General features: G+C 40.2%; 1 protein-coding gene across 16 annotated transcripts in view; it reads right to left on the bottom strand.

Annotated features, from left to right (window-relative positions):
* The window catches only part of SERGEF (secretion regulating guanine nucleotide exchange factor), a 225,045-nt gene that overhangs the window by 194,938 nt on the left and 13,141 nt on the right, over nt 1–16,966 (bottom strand). For 14 of the 16 annotated variants that reach the window (XR_010147502.1, XR_001707187.3, XR_010147503.1 and 11 more), the window contains 3 exons: nt 12,753–12,866; nt 9,874–9,936; nt 5,542–5,700 (listed from right to left, as the gene is read on the bottom strand). Coding sequence is in view for 12 of the 16 variants with exons in the window: in XM_054662130.2 (XP_054518105.1) it covers nt 5,542–5,700; nt 9,874–9,936; nt 12,753–12,866 (336 nt within the window). In the remaining 4 variants the exon portion in view is untranslated. The remainder of the gene's footprint in view (nt 1–5,541; nt 5,701–9,873; nt 9,937–12,752; nt 12,867–16,966) is intronic. The other 2 variants (XM_054662133.2, XM_063783891.1) reach the window with 1 other exon arrangement.

Here is a 16,966-nt window from a genome sequence, read left to right on the forward strand (position 1 = left end):
AGGTAACACTGAAGAAAGCAAAGAATGTCAAAGAACTCCCTGTATTTGTTCTCACTTTTTCAATCCATATTCCTTGTAAGACCACAAGGCTATTTTGGGATACTGCATGATTCAGGGAAAGCTTCCAGCATCCCAAAAGCAACTGGATTCTAGACATTCTGACCAACTCCACATTAAGGTTTAGATCTCGTGTAAATCATTCCCTTTGAAATTCTAATACACCGTCAACAACCAGCACTTGTAACCAGCATTTGTAAGCACTGATCTTTCTGCACTCTTCAGGAGAGTTCTGAATCAACTTGTCACCCATCCAGAGACATTCACATCCAGCCCCACAGAGATATAAAGAGAAGAAATGGAGCATGTGATCTCCAGAGAGCTCAAGAGTTTCCAAAAGAGTAGTGGGAGCTAATATGTCTTTAAAAGACATATGAGCCAGTCCTGTGATGGATGCTTTAATACATCATCTCTTTTAATCCTCATATCAGGTCAGCAGTTATTACCCCACTTTCCTAATAAGGAAATAAGTTCAAAGAAGTTGGGTTTTTTCATTTGTCCAACATGTCTTAAGTAGGCAAAAGCAAGCATGGCTCCTGCCTTCATGGGGCTTACAGTCTAGTGGGAAAGGAAATTAGTCAAAGAATGCTACCAAAAAAGAGCACAAAAGAGAGGCTTACGGTGCTATGAGAACAGAAAAAAAAAAGGAGAAATGACTAGTCAGCAATGTCAAGAGAAGTTCTCCCAGATACCTAAGTTAAGGGTTAAGACTTAAAAAAAAAAAAAAGGATTTAGCTAAGTCAAACTGAAGAAGAAGTGCATGGATAAGTAGCCAAACAGAGGGAATATCAGGTGCAAAGGCACTATGGTGGGAAATGAATGATGCTTTCAAGGAACCAAGCAAAGGCCAGAGTGCAGATTGGATAGGGATCAAGAACTAGCATGGTGAGAAATGGGACTGGAAAGGTCAGCAGACAGCAGATTACATAGGACCTGTAGAACCACTAAGGATTATATTTTCATCATAAGAGCAATGGGAAGCCATATGAATGTAACACAATGGGTTTGAAGAGATCTTTCAACTGAGGTATGAAGAATGGGTTGGAGGGGAGAGGGAGGATATTAGTCATTCTCACACTCCTATAAAGAATACTTAAGACTAGGCAATTGATAAAGAGAAGAGGTTTAATTGGCTTATGGTTCTGTAGGCTGTACAGGAAGCATAGCTCGAGCATTAGCTTCCGGGGAGGCCTCTGGAAGCGTACAATCATGGTGGAAGAGGAAGCGGGAGCTTGGACATCATCTGACAAGAGCAGGCGCAAGGCAGCAAGGGGGAAATGGTACACACTTTTAAACAACCAGATCTCATGAGAACTCACTCACAATGGCAAGGACAGTACCAAGAAGAATGGTACTAAACCATTCATGAGAAATGTACCCCAATGATCCAATCACCTCCCATCAGGCCCCACCTCCAACACTGGGGATTACATTTCAACATGAGATTTGGGTGGGGACACACATCCAAACTATATCAAGGAGTAAATATGGGAAGACCAGAACACCAGTTAAAGGCTACTGCAGGATTTAGTTAAGAGGTGACAGTGGGCTGAACTAGGGTGGTGACAATGGAGACAGAGAAAGGTGGAGCTGCCCACAGTCACAAAATCAGTAGGTTAAGAGAGCTAAGATTCAAGCCTTGGTCTATCTGACTTCAAAGCCCAGGTTTTTCTCTACCTTGCCATTTATTTATTCATTCAGCACTTAGTTACTGATCATCTGTTATGTATCAGGCCTGTGCCAGATGCTGGGGATATGGCCATGAACAAAACAGACACTGCTCTCATGTAATTTACAGTCTAGACATTAAACAAATAAGAATACAAAGAGATGTACACAATTACAAATTGGGATGAGTATCCTGAATTTTAATAGGTAATATTACAAATTAGGCCACGAAAATCTTCCAAGTTGTTGATGATATGAAAGAGCCACTTGCCTACTGCATGCAAGTAAAAGACTTTAGAAAACTTTGCTGTCAGAGTTTGATATTGAGTATGGCATCCCTGGCCAGCTCATGAGCTTTCAGGCTAGCAGTCTCAAGGTGGCATTATCCCTGTGGAAACAGAAGTCTTTCTAAAAGCAACTACTAAGTCTTTAATTTACTTACATACCCCAGGCAGCCATCACTTATGTATGTATTTTACAATAGTTGGGATCTTTCACAGATTCATTCATTTGCACATCGTAGCAGCCCTATGTAGAATGCAGGCAGGTTTTAATACCAGAGTTCAGAGTTGAGGAAACTGAGGCCTAAACAGGTAAAGTGACTTAATCAAGGTCAACAAACTAGGAAGGCACCCAGATCTGCCATCCAACTCTCATTAAAAGCACCTCCAGCCAAGAAACCATGAATCTCAGATGAGACACCTGCAGGTCACTGAGCCTGGATAAAGTCACCCAGGAGTCCCATGAAGTTCCTGAGAACAATGATCGGGAACATTAAGCAGCTTGGGAAAGGTTTCTAGAATGCAGCACCATGAGCCTGAGACACAGGTACCCTTGCCAACTCTCCCAGATTAGAACAGGTTCTCTTGGACTCTTTCCAAGTGCCTCTGACTAACAGAGAAAAGTATTTTTCCATCACAAACACTGCAGGCAGGCATCAGACAGACTCCTGAGAGGGGAGGGCAGAGAACACATCCCAGATTCCCATACAGACAATCTATAAAGTTATTCTGATACCACGTGAACTGCGTTAGCTAAGCACCTACCACTGGGGATGTCCCGTATTGAGCAGTGTTTCTCAATCTTGACACTATTAACATTTGAAGCTAGATAATTCTTTGTTATAGGAGACTGCCCTTGCATTGTAGGATGTTTAGCAGCATCCTTGGCCTCTACCCATTAGACGCCAATAGTGTCTGTGCATAAACTCTTTTTTAATCAATATCACACAACTAATGCCTCCCAGAATGAGACTGAGAGCAGCCTCTGTGCTGATGTGGCCTGCAAGTTCATTCCAGGAACAATTCACCACTGGAGCTTGTGAAAACAACTACAGTCAAATAACTCCTTGTTCCACTAATGAGCTGCTCCTGACCCTGTGAGGAAATCTTATTCCCATTAAGGTGAGTGCTGAGTCTGATTAAATAGAAGCCCTGGGTGTTTCTTCTCAACGACACTGGGCCAGAGCACAGGCCTCCACTGCTGCTAGAAGGAACACAAAATTGGTGAATCACATAACAGGAAACTCCCATTTACCCAAAATTCAGTACAAAAACCAGGACATTCAAACATCCCAGGTTTAACCATTCTGGCCTTAGGATAAAGGAGAAAGTGGCAATGTACAAAAACAAGCAATCTGAATTAACAAGCTAAGTAAATAGCTGAAACGTTACCAAAAAATCATGCTCTTGAAAGGAGGCAGAAACCTGACGCTGAGCTCCAGAGCAGCTGGGGTGACTCAGATAGTGTCAGAGACATGGGTTCCAACCTCCCACCCCAAGGGCTGGGCTGCTGGCCCAGATGTGGGAATCGCATCAGCTATAATGCTTCAAAGCTAAAATCAAAGAAGCAACATCTTTATGTCTTTCATTAGTCAACTACCTGACTAGTTAAAAGGTTTACTGACAGACAACCAAATTCACCACCATTTGGTAGTAAGTGTATTTTAATGTACTGCAATTCTTGGAAGACTGACTAACCATGAAACGCCTACCTGTGAACACCCAATCACTCAAGACTACTGCTAATTTCTATGCGACTTTTGCCCTTTGTAGTTAGCTATATTGTTGCACATCTCATACTGGAATGTAGTAAAATTTTATCACAGGTCTATCACCCCTAGTGGACAGTGGACTCCCTAAGGGCAAGATTTACATCTAGTACAAGGCACGGTACATAAAAAGACCCTCACTATTTGTATGATGCATGGATGATAAAGTTTTCCATCTCTATATTCTTAGGCTTACGCCTATCTACATATTCTAGTGGGAAGATATGGCCTATGTCTTTTCTCCTCCATTTCCCCAAGGCTTAACACATTGCTCAATAGGTGCCTAATAAACATTAACCTATTTGGTTGGACACCAGAATCCAAAGAGACAAAGAAGCTTTCTGTTCATGAACATCTAAGTCCCAGGAAAGAGGTCAGAAATCCTAGCTATCTACCCTGCCTTGTACGCATTTGTGTATGTGTAGTCTCTTTTAACTATAAAGAGTTTGATGCAGGAAAATGAGTAAATTCTTTGATAGGCATTGGAGATACAGAAGTGAGCAAGACTAATCTGGTGGCTTCCTTCACAGAGCTTATTATCTGAAACAAAAGAGAGATATCAACAATTACAAACATACAAAACCCAGCTACTATGCTCAGTGAGTCTCTTTAGGAAAAGGTTCTGTAGATAAGCCCAATCTTCAAGCAACCTGAATCTCTTTGAGGAAAGTGACGACCTTCCTCCTAATGAACGACACACTTTGCTTAGAGCATCCTCTAAAGCGGTAATATGGAAAGTTTATTATACATCTTTGTTATACAGGCCTCTATTGCAAAACGATCATGAAATGTTTTAAAAGACCAATTAAAAGCATCATAGATATGACTGCTCATAAGTCTACATTTGTGTATAGAAATGTGTAGTATATGTGACTTACCAAGGATAGCTGAAGCTGACCTGAAAACCTGCAAAAGCCAGAAACTTCTGAAATAAGAGTCACTAGATATTTGGGAGTCTAGAGATGTGTGTGTAGCTAGCAAGCAGGACAGGAGTAGGCAAGGGAACTCCTGAGAACCCCTGAAGCTCAGAATACTTTGACATGATGACAGATCTTGGGAATTTCAAATTGGCTGGGGAACTCTGTGAAATCAACAGACAGGAAGGCAGGGATGAATAGAGGCCATGAAAAAACAAAATCTGAGGACAAAGTCAACAATATGAAGGCCAGGAAAGCAGAACTGCCCTAAGGGAAAGATGAGAAATAAATGAAGATTCAAGAAAAGACGAAGATGCCAAAAGCTGTATGGCATGATGTGGTAACATCTGAGGGAATATATGAGATGTCTGAACCAATACACATAGTTTATTAGGGTCAACAAAAGTTTAAATCAGAATTCCATGCCAGCTATGAATCAAAATAATGTTCCTACCTCAATCTTTAGATATTTATCTTTCACTTAACATTTTCTGATGCTTTTAATTTAGACTTAGACATGCAAATAGCTATGACAAAGTAAGAACTTCCCAACAAGCTGGACAAATTTCTGGATGATGCTTGCTGCAATGGATCCCTTCTCAAAACCTCATGGGCTCTTAGGACCAGAAGGAGTTAACTTAACCCAGGCTTGCCTTTTTGGGTACAAACCTGTGACTCTGAGAGGAAAAGCCACATATCTGGCTGGTGGCAGAACTAGATCCCAGTATCCCCATCTCTGATCCTTAAGCTTTCATCAGTAAAAAGGCTTAACCCCAAGCACTCATGGCTGCTTAGACAGCTGTCCCCCAGCTGCTCTTACCAACCGTAAGTTCTCTGCTACTGTCTCACCTGTCTGAGCAACCAGGTGTGTCCACCCACTCCAGATGGCAGTGACCTTTTCATTCTGGAAACAATGTGCTTCTATTTTCTGGGGCACAGGAAGGAAAGCAGCCTCATTAGCCAGTTGCCCATGCTTGTTGCTTCCCCAAACATACACCTCTCCTGCATCTTAAACAAACAGAAGGGTAACAAAAGAGGTGAGGGAACATTAGTCCAAAATGATGGAAAATAACAGAAGTCTAAAAAATAAGTGGTTAAAAGAAGTTGTTTTATACTTACACTACAAGGTTGAGTGGAGCCAAGCAGGATACAAAATTTGTGTACACCATAATAACTTATTACAAGATTTTCAAAAATTCTATACATAAAAAACAAGGCCAAATGTTCTTAGTAGCTTAAGAAATAAAAATGTGTGGTTTTCTCTTCATTTTTTCATTCAACAAATATTTATTCAACATCTACCATGTGTATGAGACACATTTCTCTATTTTCTACGTTTTTAAAATATATGCCTATACTACCTTTTGTATGAAAAAAATGCTTTAAATTTTCAAAATAACAGGTTAAAAGATACATTATTTAAGCTTAAATTTTTTAAACATAAGATTATTTCACTGCATGCCCTGTCCAGCAGAAAATATAATGCTACAGAATCGCATCTGGATAGCACTTCAGTTTGTTTTAACCTCACAATAATCCTGTGATATAAGCAGGAAAGTGACTGACTGACATTGTGATTTAACAGAAAGAGAACAAATTCAGAGTCAAGTGACTCTGGCTTCTATTCCTGGATCTGCTAACTAGCTATTGACCTTGGACAAATCACTTCCTCTCTAAGACTTAGTTTCACCAGCTGAAAATTGGAAGGGAAGGCTGTTGGTCTAGAAGGGCAGACAATATGACTGATGACACTGGTAACAAGAATGACTGGCAGGTGACTGTGGCAAGCCAGAGAGTACGTGCCTATCTAAAAGGCATTCACATTCAAAAATATTTTGTAAATGAAAGCCATACAAAATGAGGCCATGGGCTATAATTTAGCCTATGGCTTGTCAATTTGTGACTCCTCAGCTTTTCCAACCCTTATAATCTAAGGATCTACAGCTGTACTACCCAATACAGTAGTTCACCACCTACATGTGGCTATTAAACACTTGAAATGTGGCTAGTCCAAACTGAGATACATTGTAAGTGAAATGCTACTCTCTCACACAATGGACTGCAAAGACTTAGTGCAAAAAAGAGTGTGGCTCCTTATAATTTCACATGGGTTACATGTTGAAATAATATTTTGGATATACTGGGTTAAGTAGATATATTATTAAAATTAATCCCACCTGTTTCTTTTTACTTTTTGAAATATGGTTCATATTATATTTCTATTAGCACTGTTGTAGAAGATAAATAAATCAAGGCTGGAAGATGTTAAATTACTTTTCAGGATCACATGGCTAATAAGGAGTCAAATAGGGACTAGAAGCCAGGTCTTCTGCTTTCACTGCATTTTGTAGCTTCCCAATAAAACTTGATAGTATTGCTTGCCCTAGGGCAGTCTAGTATATTCCAAAAAACTGACAGAAAGTCAAACAGTATCATTAAGGGGCTTCAGACTAAGGTTCAGAAGTCTCCAGTTCAAGTTCCATCTGTTACCCGATCACTGTTTGACACTGGGCACATCACTTCACATTCTAGGTCTGTTTCCTCAACTCCAAAATGAGCGAGTATAAATCAGTGAAACCTTTTTGTCACTGGGGTGACCCTGCAACATTGACATTCTGCAGTTCTATGAAGTGAATTTGGTGTATTCCATTCCCAGAGAGAGGTCAACCTCCTGGACTTCATCAGGGTGTGCAAAGTATGAAGATCTCTTACAAGATAGCAAAGAAGCCCCCTCAGCAAAGTATCAAATCCATTAAGTGGACTGCTGAGCTACAAAGATGCCACTGACGATGAAGCCTGTGTAAACAACTTCACTTATCTTAGTAGCTCTAAACCATCTTTTTGAAAGTCAAACTGTCTTCCAGATGAGGATCATTATGCTGTTGCCTCAGCAGGTAAAATTAAATTCTGCTGCAATGCCAAATAGTTATATAATCTACAACCACTCCAGAGAAAGTGTCTAAAGAGCATTGAACAAAATCCAATGTGTAACAGCTTGAACTAGATGAAGAAAGAGAGGGCTATTAATCTTTTTTTTTTTGAGACGGAGTCTTGCTCTGTCACCCAGGCTGGAGTACAGTGGTGTGATCTCGGCTCACTGCAACCTCCGTCACCTGGGTTCACGCAATTCTCCTGCCTCAGCCTCCCAAGTAGCTGGGATTACAGGCACGTGCCACCACACCCAGCTAATTTTGAATTTTGGGGTAGAAATGGGGTTTCTACAAAAAAATTCCATTTTTTAGTAGACCAGTGGCCAGGCTGGTCTTGAACTCCTGACCTCAAGTATTCCATCTGCCTCAGCCTCCAAAGTGCTGGGATTACAGGTGTGAGCCACAGTGCCCAGCAGGGCTATTAATCTCCATAATCTTTAGCTCATTTTCAAAATATCAAAAACCATTTCACTTTGTGAATATATTGAAAATTACTAAATTGTATACTTTAAATGAAACTTAAATTCTTTGTATACTTTAAAAGAAATTTAATTTCTTATATTTAAAATACATCTTAATTATTCAACATTTATATATAAATAACACCATAATAAAAGTGCCCTACATATGAAATAATAAATTTACTACCAACAAGAATTTTTAAGAAGTTGAGGTTGGCAAACAATTAGACAAGCTCTAGGTTTACATACCATCAGTCATTTCAAATTAATTAGAACAAAACAGAAACACCTCGTAGTCTACTTTTATTCTCAGAAAAGAATGCCTTCTCCATCCCTCATTGACTGTGGGGCACGAACACATCACTTCTCACCCTAAGGTCTCTAGTCCTTCTTCTGTAAAAGGAAGGGAGGAACTGGATACCCACTGGAGTCCCTTATAGTTGGCATTCATTTCAACTCAACACTTTTAACAAATATTAATATATAAATCTACCTAATGTGAGACACAAGTTAAAAGTAGGTGCTTTTTTATTAGATGTTTGTTTTAAATTCATTAAATGACAAATTATCTGCAGCTCAGAATTTGCAAAGCATTTAAACTTTCATATTATGGCTCCTGTGCTCTTGAAATAACAACTTCTCAGCTGGGCTGCATTGCAAATTTGATGTCGAAGAATGCATACCACCATTAATTTACATATATTATGGGCACACCTGAATTTCCACATAAAACACTAAGTACGGAAGTCCCTCCTCTTTGCTTAAAAAATAGAATACATTCAACTCTGTGAGAGGTCTTACCAAACAAAATATTATAAATCTCTCAGATGTATAGTCTCCAGTCTACCAGCAGGGGTCAGGGCAATGTGGGCCAAAGAGAAGGGATTACTGTCACTTTCAAGAAAATGCTGCATTGCCTTGGAAGGAAAAGTCACTAGACAGTTTATACTGTATTGGCTCAGTGTTTCAAATGGAAGGATGAATGCGTAGCCAAAGAGAGAGATATAGTGTAGGATAAAAAAACAGTTAAGACAGAAAAACAGATAGATCAAAGAGATGAAGTAGATAAATTAGAGAAACATATAACAATATAAAATATTTACAAAACTATATATCTAGAGTTAGATATATAGATACACAGATTAGATATTACAAAGATTAAAGATAAATAGATACATAGGTAAACAGAGTAGACAGATACACAAATGGAGACTGATAAATGGATTAGAAAGATATAGATGGATAAAACAGGTTACTTTGAGATTAGACAACTAGAGAGTATACACAGGTAGAGAGCTTAGACAGTTACAATACACACCAAAATAGATTAGAGGGATAAGAGAGCAGCTTCTACCCTCATAATCGTAGGTATATGAGAAAACTACAAAGAATTCATAATTATATAATACACTGTTATCCATATATGTTATATATAAATTTACTGTTGATTACATGATTTGACAACCACCATTACCCTGAGAGGAAGACATTATTATCCTTATTGTATAGTTAAGAAAGCAAACTCAGATGAAATGGAAGTGAGCCTATGTCTGCTATTCATGATTTATATGTATTATATTTAATTCTCGTAACTACCCACAAAGTCTTTTACAGACAAGAAGATGGTCTCAGAAAGGAAAAGTAATTTGCCTAAGAGCATACCAGTGGTAGCATCAGAATTCTAGCTCCAGAGTCTATGACATTCCCTCTGTATTTCAATATCACCACTTCAGGCAGTCACATACAGAATCCTGAATGGCATGTTAAACCGTGAAAGAGCTGGTACCTACCTGTTAATGAAGCTGAGTGGTCTGAGCCAGCAAGAACACACATTGCTTTAGAATTCTCTAGACCTACAAAAGAAAAAATGTTCTTCTGAATTACATTTATAACAGAACAAACTGGGCAGAGAGGGGGCACTCAGCCAGTACCACCTGGGCGTGGGAGAGACTCAGCCAGTGCAGGCAGGCCTGAGTCAGCAGCACTGGCCAAGAAGATGGCTGGCATTGTAGGGAGCCTGGTAACATGCCAGGAGATTGAACAATCAAGTAAATATATTCAAGATAAAGGAGCCAGATTCATCACTATCAAAGAGGGGAGGAAAGGTATAGATATGAAAAGGGGAAAGGCTATAATCAACCGTGTAATATTGGATAGTAATTGGAAAAATCAGTGTAAATTCATGATTTCTAGTAGAGACAGATAAATAGACATAGGTGTGTGTATGTAAAAATGTGTGTGCATGTGTGTGTGTCCGTGTGTCTATTTCCTAACTCCAGCAGTTGAGTGGGTCTAGAGCAATGACATCTCATACACTCAGCTGTTATCAAATGCAGGCACTTAAATAACCCCAAGCCTCCTAAGAACATACAATCAGAACCAGATTCTGAACTGGGCTTCTTTCTCCAAATTCAGCACTTTTCCTTCCTTAATTACACTGCTAAAAGTGGAGCTAGCCTGTGATGACCTGCAGTCTAGCATGCAGATAGACGCAGACTTATTCTGTAACTTTTTTTTCTGACACTTCTTTTTAATTAATAACTGTTGTAATAAAATGGCCCTCACACCTTCAAGTGTCCTCTGGAATGATAACAGGACAAAGCAGATGTTTTCACCCATGTTCACCAGAGAGGAAGTACTGGGCCCCTAATGGCCAGGTGAGGAGGGGACAGCCAGGGTTCCAGCTCCAGAACTTTTGGCAATGAGGTGAGTACGGGAGGACGAAAAGTGAAAGACTTTGAGGACTGGAAGTTGATGATCCATTCTAATGTCTCATCAGAGAACTCCCCCAAAACCAACTCTGAATCTAAGCTGTGCCCCACCCAAACAGATGCCAAACAGGTTGTTTAAATGAAATAAAATAAAAAACATTTTTTCCCTCTAATAACAGGTCCTGTGCTAAGATATAGAGCAAAATGACACACCGCTTCCACCCTTTAAAAGTTCATAATCTTCAGCATATGAGAAAACATACAGACAATTCATAATAATACAGTATATTGTGCTATCCATGCATGTGAAGCTAATGCAGTGAACACTAGAAAGGAAAAGGTCTTTACTGAGAAAGGTGTATCTGAGCTAGGTCTAGCACTTTGGGAGGCCGAGACGGGTGGATGACGAGGTCAGGAGATCGAGACCATCCTGGTTAACACGGTGAAAACCCTGTCTCTACTAAAAACACAAAAAAATTAGCCAGGCGTGGTGGCAGGCGCCAGTAGTCCCAGCTACTCGGGAGGCTGAGGCAGGAGGATGGCGTGAACCCGGGAGGCGGACCTAGCAGTGAGCTGAGATCGCGCCACTGCACTCCAGCCTGGGCGACAGAGTGAGACTCTGTCTCAAAAAAAAAAAAAAAAAAAAAAAAAAAAAAAAAAAAAATTCTTAGAATTTTTCCCAGAGGGAACACAAAGGAAAAGGCATTTCAGGCAGAGGTAACAGTTTTCCCATAAGCACAGAGAAATGAGAAGGCAGGATATGCCTGGGGAGAAGTGAATACCTTGATGAAGAAGACAAAAATGTTTGAAAAGTCCAAGTTTACATTATACATGTTTCTAATGTCATGTGAAGTGGACTACCTGTCCCACATCCAATGCTCCTTCTCCTTTCTAAGAGTACCTTCCCCAGCTCAACCCATGGGTTTCAGGGAAGCTAGGCCCACCCTTAGCTGAAAGAGAACACCTCCAGGACTTAGAAAAATTAGAATGATCTCAACACCCAATTACATCACTCCCACTGCAACCCACCCTTTCCTATTCTTCCCCCGCCCCTTCCCACCATCCTCAAAAATCCCCGATTTGTTCCAGGCAACAGAAGAAGTAGTTACAAGTCTCCTATACAAGTTTTTCCTACAGCCAAGCCTGGGTAAACTCGGTCACAAAGTAGAAGAGTGAGAAAGCAGAAAAGGGAGAAGAGGAGGAAATGGAGACATGGTGCTGTATACAGAGGGAGAAAGGCCCACAAGGAGAGCAGAGAGAGAGAAAGAAAGAGAGAGAGACAGGGGAAGAAGGGTGGGGGGAAGAAAAGGAAGGAGAAAATACAGACCAAATGACCAACAGACCTATGGGCAGAACACATATTACCTACTCCTCGTATTTTCGCGTAGAGAGATTTCCCTGTGGGAACAGTCCTGGCCCCTCTGTCTACATCCTCACTCACTCCTGCTTCCTTTTTGGGAGAAGGAACTGGCCATGCAAGGCACGGTCCTCCTGGGTTCCCTCTTTGGGGTGTGCCTGCCTAAAGAGAGGGTACATCTTCATGTCCTCTTGGTCAGGCGTTAAGTTTAGCAGGGCCAACTCTATATAACTACCCCAGTGCTTGGTGGGTAAATTCAATCTGAGATTCAGAATTAGGGGTTTGAAGACAATATATAGTCATAGTGAGCCTCTAATCATGTCTTCCAACCTAGCTTTTAACAGTTCTAGAGTTACCATTTCAATCTCCACCTACCTGACTTGCATCTATGCCTCAGTCGGTTCCAAACCCTGGCAGGAAAGAAGGTTGCTTCTACTGGGCCAACAAACAATGCCAGCAAGACTAACAGACCAACTAATAGAGAAAGTTAGAGAGACCAAGAAATAGCAAAATCAAAAATCCATTTAATCCTCTTCTGCATGTTTATGTCTCTACTTCCTGACAAAGAACAAATATAGGACTAAAGAAAGAAGCATCTTACCTGTCACTCTGCTTGGTTCCTTTGCTGTGAAAAACAATGGAAGAGTCTGCCCAGGGCACAACCGTCGTCCACATGGTGCCAAACCAGTCCCCCACTGGAACACGATGCCACTCGCTTCCCAACAGAATGGAAGAGAAAGCAGAGAAGATGCACATCAGGATAAGACTAGACTGCTCTTTGAACCTCACTGCTATGAGAAATTCCCAATTCTTTCTCAATTAATATGAGTGTTATGGAGAAGCTCAATTGCTTCAAGAGGTCCTGTAACTGGTCCAGGGATTACCACCAAGCCAATCACAAATCCAGTCTTCAGGACAGACTAAGACCATCAAAGCAAATTCCAATATCACATAACTTCCTACAAAAAGTTCCAGGACACTGCTTCAGAGTCAAATCAGTGGAATGACACCTTATTCATGATTAACCTGAAAAGACAACTCAGATCCCAGACAAAGCAGAAAAGAACCTTGAAGATCATCAAATCCATTCCTCACATTCAGTAGATGAGAAAACTGAGGCCCTGAAGAGAGGATGCGATTTGTCTCCTCAGGCAGGAAGGTAACAGCAGAGAAAATGCCAGGACTCAGCTTTCCTAACACCTAATGTAGTGCCCTTTCCACGACACCAAGATGAATTCAAAGATTCCTAATTGCCAAGTAAATACATATTTATGACTGCAAGATAGCTTCTTAATAGCCATGATTTCAGCAGAATGGCCTTTTACTTTCATGCCCACTGAATCTAATTCATGTACCTATGTTCTGAACCTCATACAAATGCAAATATGAAATTCTAGATATTTGATCTACACTCAGGTGTGTGAAACTAGGATCCATCACCCAACAGCAACATTAAGGTTCTGCTCCTTTGGGAGTATCCTATAAACAGCAGTCCTTTTTAAGGCTATAAACAGACAAGCCTGTTTTGTGAAAAATAAGCTATGACCACTGAGCACAATGTGAGCAAAGCACAGTGTTGAAATAAAAACTTACAATCTCTTCAACAAATTGACTTCGAGAGGAAAAAAAAAAGAGGAAAAACTTTATAAGAGACTTCAGATAGCTGACAGGAGATGAATATCCAGAATATATAAAGAACTCCAAAAACTCAACAACCAAAAGAAACAACTCAGTTAAAAAATGGGCGAAGATGTAATCCCAGCATTTTGGGAGGCTGACATGGGAGGATTGCTTGAGCCCAGAGTTTGAGAAAAGCCTGGGCATATAGTGAGATCTCATTTCTACAAAAAATTTAAAAATTAGCCAAGCATGGTGGCGTACACCTGCAGTCCCAGCTGCCTGAGGTGGGAAGATCACTTGCGCCTGGGAGGTGGAGGCTGCAGTGAGCCAAGATCATGCCACTGCACTCTAGCCTGGGCAACAGAATGAGACACTGTCTCAACAAAAAAAGCGAGGGAGGAGGGTGCAGTGCAAAGGATTTGAATAGACATTTCTCCAAGAAGATATACAAATGTCCAGTAAAAACATGAAAAGATGCTAACATTGCTAACCATCAGGGAAATGAAAACAGATATCACCTCATACACATTTTGATGCTACTATTTTTAAAAACCAGAAAATAACAAGTGTTGGTGAGTTTTTGGAAAAATTGGAACCTCGTGCACTCCTGGTGGAAACAAAATGGTACAACCTCTGTGGCAAATAGTATGGCAGTTCCTCAGAAAATTAAAAATAGAATTACCATATGAACTAATAATTTCACTTCTGGGTACACATCCAAAAGAACTGAAAGCAGGATCTTGAAGAGATATTTGTACACCCATGTCCATAGCAGCATTATTCACAATAGCTAAAACATGGAAGCAACTCAAATGTCCATTGACAGATGAATGGTAAGCAAAACGTGATATATCCATACAATGGAATGTTATCCACTTTAAAAAGTATCTAAACGCCGATATATCCTACTCCATGGATGAACCTTGAGGACATCATGCTAAGTGAAATACGCCAGTCACAAAAAAGACAAATACTGTATGATTCCACTTAGATGAGAGACTTACAGTAGTCAAAAGTATAGATACAGAAAGTAGAATAGTGATTGCCATGGGCCAGTGGAATGGGGAATGGGGAGTTATTGTTTAATGGGTATAGAGTTTCAATTTTGCAAGATGAAATGTTCTGGAGATGGATGGTGGTGGTGATTGCATAATGATATGAATGTACTTATACACTTAAAAATGGTTAAGATAATAAACTGTAAACTACGTATATTTTACCATGATAAAATTAAGAAAAAATAATTTTTTTAAAAAAGAAAGAAAGACTTGTGATACATATCAACTAATTACAATATGTAGACCTCATTCAGGCTGGGCACAGAGGCTCACACCTGTAATCCCAACACTTTGGGAGGAGAAGGCAGGAAGACTGTCAGAGGCTGAGAGTTCAAGACAAGCCTGGGCAACATACCAAGACCCCATCTCTACAAGAATAAAAATTTTAAAATTAGCTGAGTGTGGTGGCACATATCTGTAGTCCCAGCTACTTGGAAGGCAGAACCTAGAGGATCGCTTGATCCCAGAAGTTTGAGGTCGCAGTGAACCATGAACACACCACTGTACCCCAGCCTGGACAACAGGGGGGGACCCTATCTTAAAAATACATACATACATATATATATATATATATATATATGCATGTGTGAGTGTGTGTGTTATATATATATATGTTTATGTGTGTGTGTGTGTGTGTGTGTGTGTGTATGTGTGTATTTATATACAGGCATGGGAAGAACTGTATCCCCCTAAAATTCAGATGTTGAAATTGTTGAAACCCTAATGCCCACTGTAACTAGATTTGCAGATAGGGGCTATGGAATGCAATAAAAGTTAAAGGGGGTCATATGTGTAGGGTCTTAATCTAATAGGACTGGTGTCCTTATAAAAAGGAAGAGACATCAGAAATCTCTCCCTCTCCACAGGCACACCCAAAAAAGGCCATGCAAGAACCGAGCAAGAAGGTGGTCACCTACAGGCCAGGAAAAAAAAAAAAAAACTCACGAGAAACCAATCCTGACAACACAATAATCTTAATACTTTTAGCCTCCAGAATGGTAAGAAAATAAATGTCTGTTCTTTCAGCCTCCTAGTTTGTGGTATTTTGTTACGGCAGCCCTAACAGATTAGTACTGTGGTACATCCATACCAACAAATACTACTCAGCAATGAAAAGGAATGAATTACTGATATACACAACTTGGATGAATGTCTAGGGAATTATGTTGAATGAAAGAAGTCAACCTCAAAAGGTTATATACTGTATGATACCATTTATAGAACATTTTTGAAATGACAACATCATAGAGATGGAGAACAGAAGAGTGCTTAGCCTAGGGCTAAGAAGTGGTTATAGGCAGGTAGAAATGGGTGTGGCTATAGAAAGTCAACAGGAAGGATTCCTGTGGTAATGGAACTGTTCTATATCTTGACTGTATCAGTGTTAATATCCTCATTATGTTATTGTACTATAGTTTTGCAAGATACCATTAGGGGAAACTGGGAAAGAACACACAGGGTCTGTTTTATTTTTGCAGCTGCATGTGCATCTGCAATTATCTCAAAGTAAAAAGTTGAATTTTTTTTGAAGTATAATCAATGCTAAGCCCAGGACTATCAGCACAGTCCTGCACTGAGCTCTTCCTCACTCCTCTCTCCTTCCTCCACTCCACAACTGGACTCACGAAGCACCTGAGCCTCAGCTGCCACAGCCAATTAGTGCTGTCCTTCAGTTCAAAAGGAGTAAGAGCAGAAAAAATGAAAAGGGGAGAGATAAAAGGGTCACCATTCTCCCACACGCCACCTCCCTGTCCCCCTCACACACAGACTGTCAGTCCCATCACCCACTCACAGTACAGGAGACAAGCTCACTTAAAGCTTTTAAATTAATAAACATTAAAATCCATTAGGAAGGCCGTGCAGTTCCCTGCAAAGAATATGAGCCTTAGGATCCAAACCATCCCAGGCTCTGATCCCAGCTCTACGTTACTCCCTGTATAAGCTTACACAAGCACTTTAACTCTGTGCCTCAGTTTCTTCACATGTAAAATGTAACTCGCATCACTTCCTGGTTGTGAGGATTAAATAAAGTAATCAAATAAATAGCACCTAGCATCATACCTAGAACACAAAGAGCTAGAAAACTTCATTTCCTTCCTCTCTACCTGCTAATGTCTTTCCTACATGACTTCTGCCT

This window comes from Pan troglodytes, chromosome 9 (assembly GCF_028858775.2).
Source record: "Pan troglodytes isolate AG18354 chromosome 9, NHGRI_mPanTro3-v2.0_pri, whole genome shotgun sequence".
In the NCBI taxonomy this organism is placed as follows: Eukaryota; Metazoa; Chordata; class Mammalia; order Primates; family Hominidae; genus Pan; species Pan troglodytes.